General features: G+C 43.2%; 1 protein-coding gene across 1 annotated transcript in view; it reads right to left on the bottom strand.

Annotated features, from left to right (window-relative positions):
- CALB2 (calbindin 2) overlaps positions 1-21240 on the bottom strand; it is a 153570-nt gene that overhangs the window by 60606 nt on the left and 71724 nt on the right. Inside the window, exons 2-4 of the mRNA XM_069217466.1 lie at positions 4681-4757; positions 3910-3999; positions 2637-2717 (exon numbers count right to left, since the gene is read on the bottom strand). Of these exons, the coding sequence (XP_069073567.1) occupies positions 2637-2717; positions 3910-3999; positions 4681-4757 (248 nt within the window). The remainder of the gene's footprint in view (positions 1-2636; positions 2718-3909; positions 4000-4680; positions 4758-21240) is intronic.

Consider the following 21240-nt stretch of genomic DNA (forward strand, 5'->3'; position numbering starts at 1 on the left):
CTTCACAAACATGATGGATATCCGCCTGCCGTTTTACAAGTTCCATAAGATACAATGAAACTTGTAATACAGCAGACAGGATATCTATTACATTTTGGACGGAGTATCCCTTCCACCAAGGTCGCAATCAGGCCCATAGTTCCTGAATACCAAATGCCAAAGAGGGATTGGAGATAATTATCATAAACAATAAAACCGGATATCCCTCAGTTCGGTATGTATCGGATGAATAATTAATCCCTATGAGTTGAGCCATTCAAAGTGGAGCAGAGCACAGGGTGTAACGAAACTTGAGGGGGCCCCGCCTGCAAAGTACCTAGAAGAAATCCTGTCTCATTGCACTCACAGAAGCGTTGGGTACTTCGGGCACATTCATAGACTTACTGCCCGACTGATGGCTTTTTAAATTAAGTGCAATTTTTTTAGAATGTTTGTGAACACCAACAATGTCATGATATTGTTGATGTTCGCCACATTAGCACTGCTGCCTCCTGTGGGAATTCTATGGAAGAATCCAATTCTCCGCCCTCATTCACTGTGAAAAATATGGCCAGATGGAAGATGATCCTTATCTGCCATCTGCACCTGTAAAAATTTGCAGAATCTGTCAATCAAATTGTCATGGATGGGCACTGAGGCAATCTTTTACGCACGTAACCTTCACTTATGTGTGGAATGATTTTTAAGGATCCGCCTCTTATATGCTTTTAGGGGTTGAAAAGAAGGCTTTACAAACCCGGAAGAGGATACAAGGAGTTTTGATTGCTGCTAATAGAGAAGCATGCTCAATATTTTGCAAGAACCACAATTTACATGTACTTTAAGACGAATTGAGAATTGTTCACCTAGAACTACCAGAGGGCTGGTTTAGATGTTTTCAACATCAGAACCTGGAACATCAGATCTGATGCTTATGAAGCCTCTGCGTTGTACTTGCGTCAGGCAAGGACAACACAAAGGTTTCATTAATGTTTACAAAGCCACACAAAGCCTTATTTGCCTGACCCTGTGTGACTTAGCAAAGTAATGTAACACAAGGTAGCTGCTTGCACTGCGTTACATTAGCTTTCACCCAGGGAGGCGTTCTATGGGTGGAGGGAGCCTGGGCATTCCCATGCATTCATCCATGGATTTTGGAGCATTTCCAGATTTACAAAGAGTTGTAAAACTGGGAATGCGTCCAAATGCTACGCCTTCCCAAGTATGGCGGAATGAGACGAAATATGTTTATTTCCCCTTGTTATTTCTTCTGTCCACATGTGTTGCATTCTGCAGCACACAAAGAAAGAGGAAATTACCACTAAGTATTGTTTTTGTGCAGGAATATGTCCCTTTTTGCACAAAAACAATCCTGCCTATAACTCAGGCACCCGTGCACTATGGTGCAAGGGTGCCAACACTGGCTTTAGGCTGCATACAGTACACCAGCGTAAGGAGAGAGCAGAATGGTCCATATCTTTGTAAACATGGAGCATTCCTGATCTCTACATTTCATGCAATGCAGCGTCGCAACTTTTCTTGCTGCCCTGTGTCGCGTGAAGGTTTTGTAAATGTGTCCCCAGATATTTGACAAGTCTTTGGAGTATGAGGCATTATCTACAACTGAATTATGGGGATTGAGGACTGCAGATCTCCTTTTGCCACAAAGAGCGCTCAATGATTAAGAAGAAAGATCCAACTCACCAGAAGCTTATAAATGGGAGAAGAGCTAAAGATTGCTGGTTGTTAAGAAGGTAGGGCGGGGATTTTCAGATCTGCGGTGACAATGTAATGAAGCATTGTCATATGTAACAAGATTCTTAGATACAAAATGTGTTGTCAATGAGTTGTGTGTCTACGACCTAGTTAATCAACCTTTACATATTTTTTCCGATTACAAACCATATTTTTTAAAATATTGAAAATACAAAAATCCTATTGAATTTTTGAAAGATGCTAGTAGATGTTTAACACCAGCGCAGGGAAGTAATACAAACAGTGTCTGCACCTTGAGGGTGTGTAAGTGCTGCAAAATGTGCCCATGGTGTAATGTATGCATTTAATGTCATGGTGTGAGCAGTGCACATGCAATGCAAACAATATGTACTTACAGTATAGCTGCAATACATGCATGTATGTGCAAGAGAAATTTAACTACAACAGTATTAAGTATTATGTAATGCATCTCTTTAGTACTTATAGTGTACATCCAGTGTAACGAATAACAATGTAGTCCACTCTAGCGAAGTTACATGGTATGAGTCCTGTGCAGGTAGTGTAATCACAGGTCACCTCCAGTGTTGTTTCGCTTTGGGACATGTAACTGGGGAAACTCAAGAGCTAAATTGTGTGGTTCCACTTCACTTACAGCCAGTAGCAGAAAGAAACTTGACCCCCCTCCCCTGCAAAGTACATAGTGGGGGGCCCCTCCGACTCAGTAAGGAGTTTTCCGGCCAGGGTATTGTGCTAAAGGGGCCCCCTGGAGTTCGGGGGCCTCGCACTGCAGGGATCTTTGTTACGCCACTGCTTACAGCATAACTTACACAGAAATGTCCACCTCTGGTGTACAGTAACCATTGCTCAACATGGAACCTGGTCCTTGGAATTTACAGATGTGGAAAGAAAGCATCTACGACTTACAAGAGTCCCTTACTCACCTCCATAAACTCCATGCTGGACCCAGCATGCTGCCGGAAACAGAGCAGGAAGTTTTCTTCAGTGGGGAGAATTTGGGCCAGCTGTGAAGCAACAACACAAGCAGCATAACAAAGTTGTTAAAGAGAAAGTTAGACACAATTTTATACAAAATAGTTTTATTAAATGTTCGACTAATACAACAAGTGTATTTCAGATAAGCTGCAGGCAAAGCCCCCAAGCACATTCATCAAGTTAGAGGCAATTTGGCAAGACAAGGCCATGGCAAGGTTTGCACTCGGAAGGTGGGTGTGATGATGAATGTGATGAAGAAGCTATTTCAGTGTTAGGAGAGTGTCGTGGAGATAACTGGATTAAATAATTGATAGATTCTAGGAGATGTTTAACTCCAGCGCAAGGAAGTAGTACAGTGTCTGCACATTGAGGGCGTGTAAATGCTGCAAACTGTGTCTGTAGTGTAATGTATGCATTTATTGTCATGGTGTGAGCAGTGCACACATAATGCAATCAACATGTAGTAACAGTGTAGCTGCAATCCATGCATGTATGTGCAAGTTGAATTTCACAAAGGGGAGACTAGATGCAAAAAGAGTGGTCGAATATCATAACTGAGACAATGCATTTCATGGGGGAATCATTCACTGCAAGAAAGAATGTGGTCATTTTGAAATGTGTCTGGCAGCAAGTGAGGCTATGAATGCCACAGGGTGATTGCTTGGTGTTCTGTTGTGCAGTGTTGGCGGGATCTGTCTTCACACTTGTCACTAGCATGTCTTGTGGGTTGTGCAAGGACAGTCGGTAGTTGGATTTCTTTATTCAATAGCAATCCAACACACCTCAGAGGACGGTGGATTGTCAGAAAATCCTGAGGTGTCCCAGTGGCATTGATGACAAGACAAAGCAAGCCTTGGTGCATTTAGGTTGCAGAGGACAATGGGTCATCAAATTAGCAAACCCGGGATAGTATGTTTTTCCACCAGTATGTGGAGGAAGTAGACTAATAACCTTGTTTAAATTGATGACAAATGTCACTTGGTCATGAGGTGAATTGCACAAAGTGTGCGTGTGTACAAGATCTCCACCCAGCTGGCACTTCCGAAACGCCATGAAAATCCATCTATTCTCCATCCTAGCTCACATTCACCCTGTGGGCATAAACATGCAATATTAACACCTGCCTATTACCGTGCCAAGCGATGGGTGACCTGAGAACATTGCTGTACTAACACTCACCCCTGAGCGGCGCCACACCAAAATCAGCACAGTACAACTCACCTCTGCCATTTCGATTCGCCCATCTGAGTTCTTATCATACTTCTTCATGTACTCTTTCATCTTCTCTCCAAAATTCACACTTGCCACGTCCTGCAAAGAGAAAAAAGTAGTGTGATTGATCCACGCCGTGTCTAGCTCTAGAAGAAGTATTGGAAGTATGTGCCCACTGAGGAACTCTCCCATCTCCCTGCTAGCAATCTTTCTGCCTGTCATAACAAGCTAAAGTCTGACCCTGATGGCTTACTTGTTATGTCGACTTTTTTGTCACTTTACAACCTACCCTCAGTCTCTGCTACGCAGCTGCCACACCCCTAAATGCCCTCCCCTTCTGACACTCCTACACCACTGCTAACTGCTAGAAGCTCTGCCAGGCCACAGTCAAGTTTCCTTGGGCCAAACTCTCTAGCCACGGTTTAAAACACATTGATTCCACCAAGTGGTCGATTACTAAATCTTCCATTTGCGCTCCAGCAATTACTATGTTCTTTGTCAGAGACAATGACTCTTATGTTCACTCTCCCCAAAAGGAGGAGAGGAAGAGGACAAGTGAAGACAGGGAGCAGACTGGTGGACACGATTAGAAAAATATCCCTTAGGACCCAGGCCAATGAATGTGTGGTCAGGAAGTACCAGAATGAGTTATATTTCAGCCACAAACCTTACATGTAGTGGCTTTACCCTGCCCTACTGACAATCCACAAATACAAGTCTGTTATGAAAAGTCTGGAGAACGTTCCTTCTCTGGGAAGTTGTAGGATTTAGCATTCTTACCACTCCAGCTCCTTTCCGGGCAGCTTCCAATTCCTGGAAAAAATTCTCCAGCTCCTTCCCTTCAATGTAGCCATTTCCTGTAACAGACGAAAAAATCCACAAAGATTTTAGGTTACAAAAGGCTGGTGTGTGTAGTAAAGCAAAGGTGTGTGATGCAAAATGCTAATCTGCTGGTGGTATTAGATCTCAAAGGCAAATGGAAAGTGCAAGGTGAATCACTATCACTGCAGATGTTGTATTCGGCCCGAACAAATCTGCAAACAGGGCATTGGTCCAGGTATCTTGGAAGTGGTGTGGTGGTGAGATGAAGACACATCGTCAACCACTGCAACTCTAGAACCGACTCTGGACTAACACCCCCAAAGGACAACAAATTCAACAAGGTTGGTGGTAAGAAGACCCCACCTCTCGTTTAGTGGGAGAATTTAGACTCATAAGAAGAAGAGTGAGAGTGATACTGCAGAAGAGCTCTCTATTAGGAGCCCCAGAGAAGGAACACCAGATCCATGAGATGCCTTAATTTCAAGGGAGAGGAGAGTGCAGGTCTCTCTGCTCACGATATCACACCCTGGAGGGAGGGCAGAAGGAAGGATACCATTCATGAAGCCACAGTCTGTCTTGTTATTTCCTAACCAAAAGTTCAGTGTTTCAGGATACTTGTGACCTCAGGGGTAGACTGTAATGTAGTTGTAATATTACAAGAGAATCCGATGTGATTTAATAAAGTTTTGCGTAGGCACTAATTTTGTGTAGTGTATTACAAAAATGTGGCGCAAGTCTATTATACTTTAGAAAAACCTGCAAGCAATGCAAACAGCTGCACTGCTCCCTCACAAACATTAGTAAATCTATCCCAAAGTTATTGTAGTGATGTGGGAGGACCATATATTCTTGCAACCACATGCAAAAATAATATATTACAAGCTAGAATTCAGTTCAGAGTTCTGTGTCCTTAAAAAACTTGGTTCTTGACATTTTTATTCTGTTGCTGGATGCCTCGTTAAATCTTTATAAAGCACAAATATATTGCCAGAGATTCCTGTACGGCAAGCAGATGATGTCTATAATTGACAGGTTGTGCGTTTGCACTGCCCAAGGGCCAGCAGGATGTATCTCTCCTCCTTCAACGGGACTGATTATGCAATGCGCACAAAGCTCCTAGGGCTAATATCCATTGGTCTAGTCTACCTCAGTTATGCAAGCAGGTCAGACAGGAAGAACCTCTGCGTCACAATAAAAAACACTACGGTCACCCATGGTCGAGTAGGTGAAAATGTCAGTTAAAACATACCATTTAAAACAAGAAAGATGGCTGATATTCACCAGTACTTATAGTTATCTCTAGTAACTATACATTGTGTCCTAAAATAACTATAATTCGCACCTAGACCATGCACAGTGTTGTAATTAATGATGTCATTTCAGATGCTGCAGTGATTTTATCAACATTTCAGTATGGGAGGTAGTTAGCAGTGCATAGCGAACCCCGACTTATAGGTATTTTAGGGCACGACTTATAGTTATTTGAGATAACTATAACTTTGTGAATTTCATTGGTACTATTTGTTTAAAACAGCATGTTTTAATTGACATTTTTACCTAACTATAATATCCCTTTAACCTTTGGATTTTGCAGTGATTTTCTGAGTTTTTTTTAAATTTAAAGTAAGAGATAATTACAATTCCTAACTATAACATCACTTTAACCTTTGTTTTTTGTCAGTTAATTTTCGTTTTTTTTTAACATAGACTAAAATGTCCGTAGCCATGCGCGGAGTGGGGTTGGGTGCCCAATCCCATGCCGTGTAAGGCCAGCCAGGCCCTGCACCCAACCACCTTGCAGGGCCGGCCAAGCCCCTTGCCAACTCCCTATTGCCACACATAGCTATGTAATATAAAAATATAAAGCGTGCGATTTTAAGTAAGGCAGACCTACTGGCTGTGTCAAAAGGTCAAATACAAAAAGTGGTGGGCCCATTGGCTTAATGAAGAGGTCAGCACATCAACATATATAAAGCAGACCTATTGGCTTTGTCAAAAAGTCACCAATAACTATAAGTCAATGTATATGTTATAAATCCACACATTGCAATGTTTAATAATAGTGATTGTCCCAAATTATTTTTTTAATAAGCATTTTTAATAAAAGCATTAAAAATGTGTTTTAGTCTTTTTTAACATTTTTCAAGCATCCATAGAACCAACCACAAATGGCTCTGCACTCCACTTGAAGAGCATACAGGTCCAGTTTGGTGTGCTTTTAAACAATATGGTACGCTGTCCTGGGGCCATGGATTCAATGACCCGGGAGACTTACTGTGTGTGTTTTTTAATGTTGCTGGAGGGCTGCTGTATTTTCTGTAGCCCCCACAACATAATTATGGAGCACTCCTTCAGAGGAGCAGGGAATAATAAATGAATGGCTCCTGACGCTAATTTATTATTATGTTTTCCCACTTGTTTTGCCAAGTGTGTGCGCACCTGGGGCACCAACATCACCTAAATTGTGAGGGCCAAGGGGGAGCCATAAAGCCACACGGCCGCTGGTGGCTTTCCTACCAGCACCTATAGTGAAAATCAACATCGGTTGAAAATCTGTAAACTACATTCAGAAGATAATATGTATATATTATTATCAGAAAATATTTCTGCATATAATATTTTAATATAGAACCCTATCTGTGCCCACAGCGTGTCCTTGACCAAAAAAACATCAAGTACTTCTTATTTCTTGAAATGCATTTCTAACCAAGCCTGTCAGAACCAACAAAGGCATCCTTACACAGGGCATCTTTACAAAACAGGCAAGGTTCCAACCCGGTGGTAAAGCCTCTGGTCATCAGGCTGTGACCCAAGCCATGACACTGTGCGCAACAGTTGCAGCCAGCAACTGTAGACGTGTCACTCTTCTATTGGGCACAACTGAATCAAGCACCCAGTCACATAGCCAGGGACTTATCATTGCCTCTGATGTGGACACTGCATCCATGGGCACAAGAACAGTTATCCGTACCAATAAAGAACACAGATTATGGCTGCAGACCGGCCTCCTCTACCAATCAAACACAAAGCCCCAGGGTAAGACTTTGCTCATCATGTCTGACCACTCATGAGGTGATGGTGGAACCAAAGAGAGATGACTTCCAGTCATGTGGAGCTCTTCATAAGAAGGTGAGGCCAGCCACCAGAAGCAAGTCATCGAGACTCTGTGGTATAGAAGATCCCTACAGCACCTATGGAGTAATGCTAAACTAGAAGAGGGACGTCAGCTGAAACTTATAGGGCGTGGAGACATCGACCTTAACCTATGGACCATGGTTATAGAAATTATAACATAGTGTATAAAGATACACAGTGAGATCTTTAGTAGCCTGCACGCTTCCTTTCTTCTATAGACAGTAGCATCTTTAGTAACTGTGGTGGACCAATGTTCATTTAGTAACAGGCATGTATGGTTGATTGATTGGGCTCTCAAGGCTACAGTAGGTGCAATGACAATGAGGAGCAGTCGGCCTACCTCTCGTCAATCTCTCTTTTGTCTAGTGCCCTCCATACGCCCCCAGGATCAGGACAGTCAAGAGGATCAGGGCAGTCAAGGGGATCAATGCCCATTGAACAGTGGACAAGGTGTACGAGTGGCACCAGGGGCACAGAGGGCACTCGTTTTGTGCTCTCCCGGCCTCTCGGTTTAAATTTCACTCCTAATCCTCCAGCTTCACTGTCTAAGACAGGTTATTTCCACAACAAAATGGATAATTGTGAGCAACACAATGAAGGAGGTCAAATTCCCAACCGCCATTGGTCCGGTTACACTCCCCAGGGTGGACAAAAGGCGCGTGAGTCATCGGAGCTGGCAGCTTGAAAAGACGCTGAACTTTTGGCCACGCCAGACTGAGGGTCGGGAGGGTGTAAGAGGAGGGATGGAAAAATACCTGCAGTTAGAGGTGCATGTTGTCTGACCCACAGCAGAGGCACACAAAAGACCAACAGAGTCCAGTGCATATGGTACAGCATATGCATCACCACCACTGTAAAGCCAATATTTATAATTTTTAGCTCCACATTTGCGTCATTTTTTTACACAAAAGTGGCGCAAACTTACAAAATACAATTGTATTTTGTAAGTTTGCGCCACTTTTGCATAAAAAAGCGGCGCAAATGCGGCGCTAAAAAAGTATAAATATGGGCCTAAGTCTTTTTCACATGAGCACACATGCATGCATTGACACAGAACACACACATTATGTGGCACAAAGGAAGGCCTCAGCAAAAGCAGAAGCAATGCTAGCTTCTTACCCGCACCCTTAGTACAGCAAAAGCAGATGTATGACAAACTTACTTCACACACCTGTGCACGGGAGCTTGTGCAACCATGCATAAGGAACACATATGGTATGTAGGAGTGTTGCAAGCTTTGTTCTCATACAGAAAGTGCACAGCACAGATAACAGCTATGTATATTACACACACACACAATAAAACATGAAGCATTTCTTCAGACTTTGCTCTAACACAGAGTGGACAGCACAGACAGGAGCAATGACAGCTTCACACACACAGAATAGAATAGTGTAGGCACACATCACACACTAGATACGCACAGATAATGGAAAACAGCAGTACTCCAGACTTCATTTGCACACACCACAAAAAAGTAGAATGCAGACACCAGACAGTCGAACTTCTTTCTCACAGGCACAGAACTAGTGCAGGCCTACAGTGGCAGCGGCTGGGAGTAGAACATGACCACAACCACTGTTTCTCCAAGCACTGTCTATAACCTCACAACATAGCAGATGACAACATAAATGACATCACTGATGACATCAGTGGAAGTATCACATAAAGTAACCAATAGCCTTATCGGACATTACAAAAGATGCAAAGGATACACTTTTTCTAAATTTGATTGCTGACAGTGAAAATGTACACTTTCTCTTCACACCAACATCATCTCCTATGCTGACGACACGCAGCTAGTCCTCTCGCTCTCAGCAGAACCCACTGTGACGAAGACCAACTTCCACAACTGTATGAGGAACGTATCAGCGTGGATGAGGGACAACTGCCTGAAGCTCAACATGGGTAAGACCGTAGTTCTGATCTTTAGCAGACACCCTCTGAAACGACTCCTGGTGGCAGATGGAACTCAGACCCATCCCCACGCTGAAAGATCACCCCTGCAGCCTTGCCATCATCCTCCACAGTGAACTCTCCATGAAAGGTCAGGTTAACGCCGTCTCCTCAGCCTGCTTCCACACCCTCTGCATACTCAGCAAAGTTTTCAAATGGCTTCCCATCTGCACCAGGAAGACAGTGAACCAGGCCCTCATCCCCAGCCGACTGGACCACGGCAAAGCACTCTATGCAGGCACCACCACCAACCTCATGCAAAGACTCCAAACGATCTAGAACGCTGCCACCAGATTGATCCTCAACCTATCCAAGAGAATACACATCACTCAGCACGTGAAGGGCCTCCACTGGCTCCCAGTCCAGAAGAGATGCCTCTTCAAACTCCTGACCCATGCCTACAATGCCCTCCATGACCAAGTACCCGCCTACTTGAACCACCGCCTGCAATTCCATGACCTTCGGCTCACACACCACGCCCTCGCACAGATACCCCACATATGCAGCTGCCGCTCTGGAGGATGCTCCTTCTTCCACCTCGCCGCCAAAGCCAGTAACACCCTCACCCTCCACCTCTGCACCACATCCTCGCTGGCGCACTTCAGGAAATGGCTCACAACCTGGCTCTTCGACTAGTTCCGTCAACAAGCGCCTGAATACATTTGCGGGTGACAAACCGCGCTTTTTAAATATGCCCTGATTGATTGATAACCTCAGTGAGGCCAACCAGATACTGAAAACAGCACTGCAGATGGACAAGGCATTTTATTCAGCAGCCTTTCATTTCTAAATATATCCTCTATGAGGAGGTCTGCCTGATGTCTGTGGGACTACAGCCTAACAACTGCATTTAATGTGTAAGATGATATGTATTGCTTGGCAGAGTAGTTTTAGGAACTTTTCATTGTCACATATTTTGTGTAAAGACGTTTGGATGTTGAATGGGTTACTGCACCTGGAAAACTTATTTAAATATCTTGGAAGACGTTGGTGAATAGCGAGGGCAACTGAAGCAGTCTTGTTTTTATTTCTATCGTCTGCAAGGGCACCTTATGTGTTGGCAGACATATATAACCTAACAATTGCTTACGTATTGGTACTTCAGTTTGTGTTCTTATGGGTGATGTCATGTGAATGGTTGTGAGAAGGGTTTAGGGAACACGATGACTGCATAGCGCCTCACAAATTGACATTTTCAGCAGTTTTTATGTGTTCAATAATAATCGTTACACCGCTTCAGAGATTAATTTTATGACTTAATTTGTGCCGGTGGTTACCAGTGGGCACTGACTGTCCTTGTTTCAGAGGACTGGGGCTCTTTGGCACATTCTGCACTGTCCTGATCTCCATAACAACAAGAGACAGCAGATCATCAGTTCCTCTTTAATTTCCACTGAGGTCAAGGAAACTGAAGGACTTCCAAAGCAGTGATCATTGAACAGTCAGTATATATGCAGCCTTTTGTTCTATTTCTACACACTGTAGTGGAAATATTGATAGGCAAAGTGCATGCTGAACCAGAAGGTTGGAGTGGAAATATTGATATATTTATAGGCAATGTGCATGCTGAACCAGAAGGTTGGAGTGGAAATATTGATACATTGATAGGCAATGTGCATGCTGAACCAGAAGGTTGGCAGCTTTCGGCGGTGGTTGGGTGCTCAACTGTGTGTGTGTGTGTGTGTGTGTGTATTGTGTCTCTCATTGTTTATGTCACAACACCTCTTTGCTTTTATGTCCATCTTTTATTTTATTTTTAGTTTTATAAGTGCTTACATCATTCTGCCCAAGTCTTTTATGCCTTAGTTCATTATTTCTGAGTCTCTGACTGAACATACGGTGCTCTTTATATTTATGCTTAAAAATGTATATTAAAATAAATCTTTAAAAAAGGAAAACACAACATTTAGTTTGTGTCATTTAGTGAATCATGCAGTGTTTCTCTGCGCACCAACTAACGTTAAGTATAGTGTTTCTTGGAAGCAATCTGCCCTGAAATGCTGGACATTTTCTTGTTTCACACTATATTGTAAGAATCTGATCGGAAATAATCTAATTCGCTTCCATCGAATACCAACCTCAATATTCCTTACTTCACTATTACATGCCCAAAATCTACTGTTTTTAAACTAAATATTTGAGGCCTTGGTTAGTATATATCTTGTTTGAAACTGTGAAGCTGCTCACCAATTTTATCAGTCCCTTGTACCCATGAAAAATACTTTGTAATGCAGTATTCCCAGGTCATTGAAATTGTGCCCTTAAAGTCCAATGTCCACAATTTTGCAGACTGCCACTTAATCTATAAAATAAGGATACATGGATTTTTGGATGTTGCCAACCTGCCGAAAACCAGCATGACCGTGCCTTAATATTATCTGTTGTATTGCAGGTGGGCGAACCCTGTCTGATAACTTGGTAAAATATTTCCATTCACTTCTTGTTCTATGTCAGGACAAGAGGCAAGGATTATGCATTCCTTTCTTCACTTTAATGGTTGTGGCAATCACTTTCAAAGAACATTTTTATAAAAAAATAAAACATGACCAGAACTACAACTTGCATCAAGCAATGGAGAAGGTGGTAGCCATAACAACAGTCTACAAATCATATCACAAATGCATGTCCATATATATCCATGATGTCCCTTCCTGTTCCTCTTTCTTCACTGCTACGTCAGTTGTCACTTGCTTTTCTCTTTGTTGCGCTTTCCATATATATATATATATATATATATATATATATATATATATTCACTAAAAAAAACAAAGGTTACATAGGTTCTGAATTTACTTGTACAAAACCATAAAAATTCTGCAGTTATAGTCAGGGTTCTTTTAAGTAACTATAACTCACACCCTAAGATAACTATAACTTGCGCCCTTGCCATGCACAGCTTTCTTATCAATAATTTTATTGGAAATGTTGCAGTGATAATATCAAAGATGCCACACAAGAGCTCATCAATAATATACTATGTGGAGTAATTAGCTGTGCATGGCGAAGGCGCAAGTTATAGTTACCTTAGGGTGCGAGATATAGTTTTGTTGCCAACAAAATTAGGCAGCCCTTGGAGAAAAAGGTTTGGGCCCATCTTCGGGCAGAGTGCGCCAGACCTAGGCTTAGTGGAAAGGTGGCCCTTACTCCAGAGATCAATAGCAAACTGTGTACGTTGTGTGGGAAGTACATGAAAGATCCTAAGAAGGGCATAAATCGGTTGTGGGGTGCCTGCCAGGATAAGTTGCTGGATGTGGTAGGCCTTCTCACCAAGATTACTATTGTGCTCCTCCAGTATTTGGGGATCATGATCAGCAACAAGAAATCAGAGCTGTCCCTGTCTCAGACTAAGTTGTTCCTAGGATTCTTGATAGATGTGAATCTCGCCTCCCTTAGTCTCCCGAAAGTTTCCAATGTAAAGAAAGAACTGAAGAAGCTATTAAGGAGAGACAGGGTTTTATTGAGACCGCTGGCCAGGATTGTGGGACTTCTGTCTTCTTCAATTCAGGTGATTTTCCCAGGCCCTTTGCACTACAGAGCCCCACAATGACTCAAGGTAGCTCACCTGAGGAAGGGCCAACATATTTGGAGCTGGTTCCCCTCAACCTAGAGGCCAAGACAGGGCTACAATGGTGGATAGATCACATGGAGGCCAGGAATGGTCTGGCAATATTTGGATCAATCCAAGACCTAGTCACAGAATCAAATGCCAGCCACCCAGGCTGGGGAGTCAGGTGCAGAGACATCTCCATGGGGGGGAGGGGGTGGGAGGGCAGATGGATGAAAGAGGAACTAGTACTGCATATCAATTGTTTGGCACTTCTGTCAGGGTCCTTTGCCATGGACTCCTTGGCCAAGAACAAAGTCTCCTGCTGCATTTTCTTGCAAATGGACAATATGTCAGCGGTTCAGTACATCAATCGCCTGGGAGGCATGAGATCAAAAGCCATGTCAGATCTGGCAAAGGACTTCTGGCAATATTGCCAGGAGCACAAGATTTCTGTAAACTCTCAATACTTTCCAGGAGCGCAGAACGAGGTGGCAGATTGAAACCCCAGGCATATAGCAGGACAGCAGTGACTGGAAATTGGACGGCAAGCTCTTTGCCACACTCATGGACAGATGGGACCCCTGTCAGATGGATCTGTTTGCATCCAGATTGACCCACCCACTTCCAAGTATATCAGCTGGAGACCGGACTCGGGGGGGCTACTTTTGTGGACAGGTTTCTGCAAGATTGGTCAACGGGGCAGATATATGCCTTTGCCCCCCTTTCTAATGAGTTCCCAGAGCTGCAGAGCAAGTCAGATGTCAGAAGGCATAGTTAGTGTTGGTGACCCCAATTTGGAGATCACAGGCTTGGCTATAGCATTGCCATTTTACCCTTCATTACTGCAGGGGCACCTAGGTTGCCCTCATCCCCTTGTCCTGCAGGGCCATCTCAAACTCATGGCAGGGAGTATTTCAGGCAGTCTTGACAAAACAACTGACTTTCAGAGGAAGCTGCAGGTTTTATCCGGCAATCTTGGGCTTCAGGAACCATTAAAAGGTATGTTTCAGCATGGATCAGATGGAATTGTTGGTGTACGGAGGGACATGTGGATGCCATGGGGGCAGAAGTTACAGAATTTTCTGGCGCAGCTGGCCCATTCAGGCCTAGTTTATCATACAGTGAATTAGTTCTGATCAGCTTTTGTGGCAGCCCACTCTCTTCTGAACCAAGTCCCGTCCTGGCTCTGCAAATTGATCAAAGAGATCAGGCTGGCTAAACCCCCAGAACCCAGATGCTCATGATTTTAGGATGTTAATATTATTCTTTCTGTTGTCATGAGCAGGCGAGCCAACCAGTACCTGTCTATGAAGGAATTATCTGTGAAATTGGCAATGCTTTTGTGTCTGATCTCCTGTATAAGGGTCTCAGGTGTCAGGGCACTGGATGTTTCGGCCAGATTATTCACTCCAGAGGGAGTGACTTTTTCTGTTTCTCAGAGAACAAAGACCAATACGACGTCAATATCTATCCTGCTTTTAATGACATTCCTAAACTGTGTGTGTTGTCTGATGTATTATAAAATATGAGCATAGAACAATGGATGTAAGGCCTGGGGTGGAAAGACAACTCCTCATTACAACTAAGAAACCTTACAAGGCAGTATACAACACTTCTATAGCAAGGAGGATAAGATGGATCATGATGGAGGCAGGCTTAGATGTCTGGAAGTTTGGAGCCCATTCCACTAGGGGGGCCATGGTATCCAAAGCTACTAGGTGGCAGATTGGAAGATATTCTGAATGCCACAGATTGATCATCGGAGTCCACTTTTAGGAAGTTCTATTTCAAGCCAGTTTCAGGCATGGTGGCTTTAGTGGTGAGTAAGCTTTATGCATAAATAATCCTCGCCTCCAATCCTGACATAGAATGAAGAATTCCTTTGCTAAAGTGAAGGAAAGTTTCAATTCAATTATTGACATGGAGGTGAGGATTATCACCTCCTACATTCCGCAACTTCTCATATCTTGTTCCCACCAGGGATAAAGATGTTTAGGATAGGTAAATGTTGTTTGGAACAAATGTACACATTGGATTGTGTGAAATGCTATTTATCACATTTTGTAATGGTTTTTCAGTGGATTGCATTGATGGTTATGTGTAACCTGTGTTGCAAGCAAGTGATTAGGGGATTTCCTGAAGCAATCTGATAACTCTATGTTTTTCATTATCCAGGTAATGTTCAAAAGAATGACTAGTGAGAATTCCAAGTGTTTACTTCATCTAGTGAAGAAAGAAGAACAAGAATGAACGTCATAGGTATAGATGGGCATGCATTTGTGATATGATTGGTGGATTGTTGTTATAAATACCTTCTTCCACATTGCCTAAAAGGAGTTGTAGTTCTAGTCATGTTTTATTTTTATATTAAAAGTTTTCTTTGAAAGTGACTTCTATAACCATTGAAGTGAGGTAAGAAATGCATAATCCTCACCTCCGTGTCCTTAATAGAATTAAAACTTTCCTTTACTTTAGCTTGGAAATTTTTCATTCATGCCTCCAACTCTTCTCAGAGAATCCATGCATTTTATTTTATTTCAACATCCAAAAGGTCAATTATTAATTTGTGCAGGTGGATGTGGATGGTTAGCACAGCACTCAATTTTGTGGACTGGAAAGTGAAGACAGACTGGGGCTGCACAACAAAGGAGCATATGGGGGAAGCTTTCAGGCATTGAAAGTCAATAGCAGACACATTTCTCACACTGCATCTTTGATAATTACATGACTATCCTCAAAGTGGAAAACCAATGAGGAAGCTTGTTGAGACAAACTCACTGGCATTGGGACTGTTTGAAATTAACAATGAAAAGAAGTAATCATTGGGGCATATGGAGTGTGCTTCTCTGCCCACCTCACCCTTCTCTCTCTTCATCACCATTTTCTTCTGTCCCTCACCCTTGCTCATTCTCGGCTGTCTTTCCAAATCACCTTCCTTCTCTCCCCCTCACCATTACCAGGCAACTCACAACACACCTGGAGTAGAACCAGAAACTCAATGCCTCCCAATCCAGCTTCCGCAGCAATCACAGCACCAAGACCACCCTAATCGCACCCACTGATGACATCTGAACCCTCCTTTACCTGGGAGAAATAGCAGTTCTATTCCTCTTCACCCTCTCTACAACCTCGGACACCATTTCACACCACACGTTCATCAAAAGCCTCCACCACATCGGCATCTACGGAGAGGCACTCTGATAGATCACCTCCTTCCACACTGGAAGAATTCAGAGGGTCAGCCTACCACTCTTTACCTCAAACCTAAGGATATTGTCTGCAGGGCTTATCCCTCAGTCCTATGCTCTTCAGCATATATCTGACCCCCCACTGTCCAACATCGTCAGATCGCACAGCTTCAACATAATATACTACACAGATGACACCCAACTCATCATCTCACTCACAAATGATCCTACCACCACCAGGACCAACTTCCACAGATGCATGACAGGCATGCCGACTAGATGAAGAACAACTGCCTAAAGGTGAATACAGAAAAGACAGAAGTACTGATCTTCGGCAACAACAGCAACCCATCGAGCGATGCCTGATGGCCTTCAGACGTGGGACTCACACACACACCAAATGACCACGCCAGAAACCTCAGAATCATCATAGGCAACAAGCTCGCCATGAAATCACAGATCAAAGCCATCTCCTCAACCTGCTTCCTCACTCTGCGCATGCTACGTAAGATCTTCAAGTGGCTAACCCTGCACAACAGCAGCACCATGACACAGGCCCTCATCACCAGCCGATAGGATGATGGCAACACTCTAAGTAGGAACCATCAGCACCTTCTACATAGGCTTCAAACCATACAAAACGCCACAGCCAGACTCGTCCTTGACTTCCCCCAACAAACCCACATCACACCTCACCTCAGCCAACTCCAGTGGCTCCTTGTAAAGAAGAGATGGCAATTCAAGATGCTCACTCACGCACGCAAGGCTCTACACAACCAAGGACCCGTCTACATTACGCATTGCCTGAACTACCAATGACCGTCAAGAAGATTACACTCCACATCCCTCTCACTTGCCCACACTGCCCACATCTACTGAAGCAGAAGCTGAGGACGCTTCTTTTCCTACACTGCAGCAAAGGCCTGGAACAGCCTCCCCACTCAGTCATGGACTATCACCTCACTTCCTGATTTCTGAAGGGCACTCAAAACTTGGCTGTCCAAATGAGTCTCCCGGGACCTGAAAGCGTCTGGATACACCTTTGGGTGAATTGCAGTGCTATCTAAATCCAGATTGATTGCTTGACCATCCTTCTTTTTTCTCACTATCCTCACTCTTGCCTCAGCCTCCTTCCTATTACCCTTCTGTCCCTCTGCTTCACCTACTCTCTTCACCTCACCCTTCTCTCTCTTACCAGTTTAGTACCCAAGGAGTAATGGTAGCACTATAATCAAGGCTACTGGAATTATGCAGCATGGAAGGACCAAATCCAGTAGCAGGATGACTGAACTTTTCAGGGTAACATGAGGTAGCATGATTTTATTATTTTGTCATTTTGTACATGTTAACACTCTGGAAAAAGGTTTTACCCGATTAGTACCAGTTTAAAACGAAAGTACAGCAGTAAGCAGCTGAACGGTGACGAGTAAACCTCAGGTCTTCCACTGTGCACCAACACATGACCACATTTTTAGTAACTTTTGATCCATTTGAGATGGCTTTTTCTTAAAATCTGCAGATTGTGCAGCAGATGATGTATTATGCGGCACATGTGACAAATCCATATTTACATGTAAAATGCTATAGTTGCGGAATCGTATAATTCCAGTGGCCCCGGCTATAATCCATTTCTGTCTGTTTTTTTGGCAAAATGATAGAATTTGTTGGGAGAGAATAAATGCACAGTCACAAGTGCCCCACAATGGGATGTCTGTTATGGAAGTTCTGCGAGCACCCCGGGGGACTGAGAGTAGGCAAGACAGTGATGTTGCCAGTGCTGACATGAAATTGTTGCCTGTCCTTTTCTTTGCATAATAGACACTTGCACTGGTCCTGCCCAATCTGTATGAATGTTGTGTTAGTGAAACTTGACAAGACTTTTCACTTATGAAGAGTAAAAACTTTGCCATAGTCAGTCTTTTTTTGCTTAATATTGTGCCATAAGCAGGGCCACTGGAGTTCTACAATTCTGTGGCTTCACAGTATTCCGCATGATTATGATTTACAACATAATCCATCATTTGCTGCATAAGTTGCAGATTTTAACAAAAAAATTGTTTAGAGGTCAAACGGATCAAAAGTTCCTAAAAACCCAGTGACGTGTTGCTGCGTAGTGAAAGGACCATTGCCGAAGTTGACTAACCACCTTTCAGATGCCTATTGCACTGTTTTGGTGTTAGACTGGGACTAACGAGATGTAACTTTTGACAAGACAGTACTAAATTATATAAATGAAAAAATAATGAAATAGTATCAGAAAATGTGCAGCAGTACGCAGCATATGCCTTTTCCTGCCACATAATTTAGCCAATCTTGCAGCATAATTTATCTTTCCCCGGCAGCATAATTCCAGTGACACTGGTCATAAGTGAGGAATAACGTCACAGTAGAAAGAAAATAGAATAAACCACTACTAAGAAATACATACTGCTTCTATGCACATTTTCACTTACTTTTCTGTAATGGCAAAACCCTTGACAGTGTTCTTGTCAGAAAACTGTTTTCATTCCTTGATCACTGTGTCAGCTTGCGGCCTCGATATAGTGGGTGTGTCGCAGGTACTTCTACTGTTCACACTTGCACAGTCCTAGCAATCACCCCCGGTGAGCTTACCCCGGTGAGAAGGCACTTGCGGTAACCCAGGGCACTAGGCCTTGAGCGCGAGGCTGCAGTCCTGTGTTATTTATTTCATTAAGTAAAACAACAAAAGATTGTTTCCTTCCTGTGAATGGGCCTTGGGTGGGCAACGGGGCTATTTTGAGAGGGCCTAATGCATGGACAGGACGTTTGTGTCGCTCGCCCGCTCGCTGCCACCACGCTGCTCTTCAACCTCTTTACTTTTACAATGCTCCGTTGGCTCTTAGTGCTATGTTTACATTTAAAAGTCTTCTTGAGCGGTAAAGCTTCAATTTGAAGTGTTTGAAGGAAATGGAGTATGAGAGCAGTTATTGGTTAATCAGCGTTTGTCATGCACGAGCCCTCGCTCAGCAGTGGAAACATAACCAGTACACATTCAGGGCAAGAAGGACACATCTCCTTCCTAGAGTCCAAAGTAGTGCACAGTTTTGTCGTTTCTTTGTGCTATACATAACAAAAGTTGTACAGGCAACGACTATACCCAATGTGGCTCTTCAGGCCGGGTGGGGCTAGACTATAAACCTCCTTATAAAAGTGCATTACATCATCAGGTCCATCGGCTATTAACAAACTAGCACCCTTATCCCTCCAAGCCTCTCACTTCAGTCCCTGGGCCTCCAGACACAGGAATGCAAGCAATACACTTTCACTGTCTAGGAAGCTATCCTCACCCCATCGCGTGCCCTGCTAAATCAGGTGGATGTACAGGAATACTGATTTACTCTTCTAATTAATACTGTGAGTCAGATGTCAAGGATGGGCATCATGAGGCATTTACTCCAGCATTTACAGAACCTCCTTTTCAGTGTTTGCGTTATTTACCCTGTATGTTCTCTCACATTGCTTTAATCATGAGGGTACTGCTTGCTTCGAGCATGGCCCGGAGCTCTTGGTATTTCCCTGTATATAACGTTAGCTATTAATTTACTCTTCCAGCCCCTGAACTAATTAGCTCTCCTTTCTGAATTGGTTGATTATAGCCTAGCAGAGTATAGACTATCAGACTGATTCTAGTGCCTAAATACCTAACATAGCACTATCTCACAGGCAAATAATGTTGTTTTTTTCTGCAGATTTCCATCCGTATATTGCATGCTATCCCAAAAACCTTCTCTGCATTCCACAAAACCTGCATGAAAAAGTCACCTTGACTTAAAACTTCCAAGTGTCCCCTCTCTCTTTCGAATCACCATCACCTTGCTTCCCATCTGCTCTATGCATCCTTCCTCTGAGCACAGCCTTATCTAAGTTGCATATATATTTGCTCTAATATTTATCATTGCATTTCTGCAAATTGCCCTCATTTCTTTCCAAAATCTAAAAAAAGTCACATCCTCTCTTTCTTTGAAAGTCATACCTGCAACCTAACAATAACCAATAAACTCTTGATTAACCACTAACTTTAGGTTCCAAAGCAGCGTGCTGCCTGACGTAAGTCTCTTCAATACCTCATCTGGGGTAGTAAGCTCATTATAAATGCAATTACAGTACAATACAATCCACCCTTTGCCCCCCAACTCTCCCAACAAACTACCATCAACATTCAAGGATCACAACAAATCCAAAATGCTCCTCATTGTTTCATTGTTTTTCCTGTCTTGCTCCCAGTTGCCATGCCCTTCACCTTGGCCAACTTACCTCAACTTACCGTCAGCCAAAACATTTCTCCTCTCCTCACCCCCAAGCTGGATACATCTGCCCGGCGACACACCACCCCTCTTCCAACTAGTGCATCATCATCTCCTCCACCAGGCCTGTACTAAAGTACCAATGACAAAGAACAGTCCACTAGCCTGAAAACCACAACAAAGTGACCAGAGCTCAAAACAACAAAGTGCTAAAAGGAACAAACCCCAACATAAAGCTAGCAAGGCAAAACTAAAGAGGAAAAAATATTATGATTTGTCCACTCTAACAAAAAAAGAAAAATCACACCCATAACTAAACCGCAAATTTATACCAGTCCGGTGTGCAGGTGGGTGTCTGAAACTAACTAAACATCTTACGGGTCAAAGAGTCTGTCGGAAAGAGGCAGAAGCTGACATAGTCCCACCC

This window comes from Pleurodeles waltl, chromosome 12 (assembly GCF_031143425.1).
Source record: "Pleurodeles waltl isolate 20211129_DDA chromosome 12, aPleWal1.hap1.20221129, whole genome shotgun sequence".
In the NCBI taxonomy this organism is placed as follows: Eukaryota; Metazoa; Chordata; class Amphibia; order Caudata; family Salamandridae; genus Pleurodeles; species Pleurodeles waltl.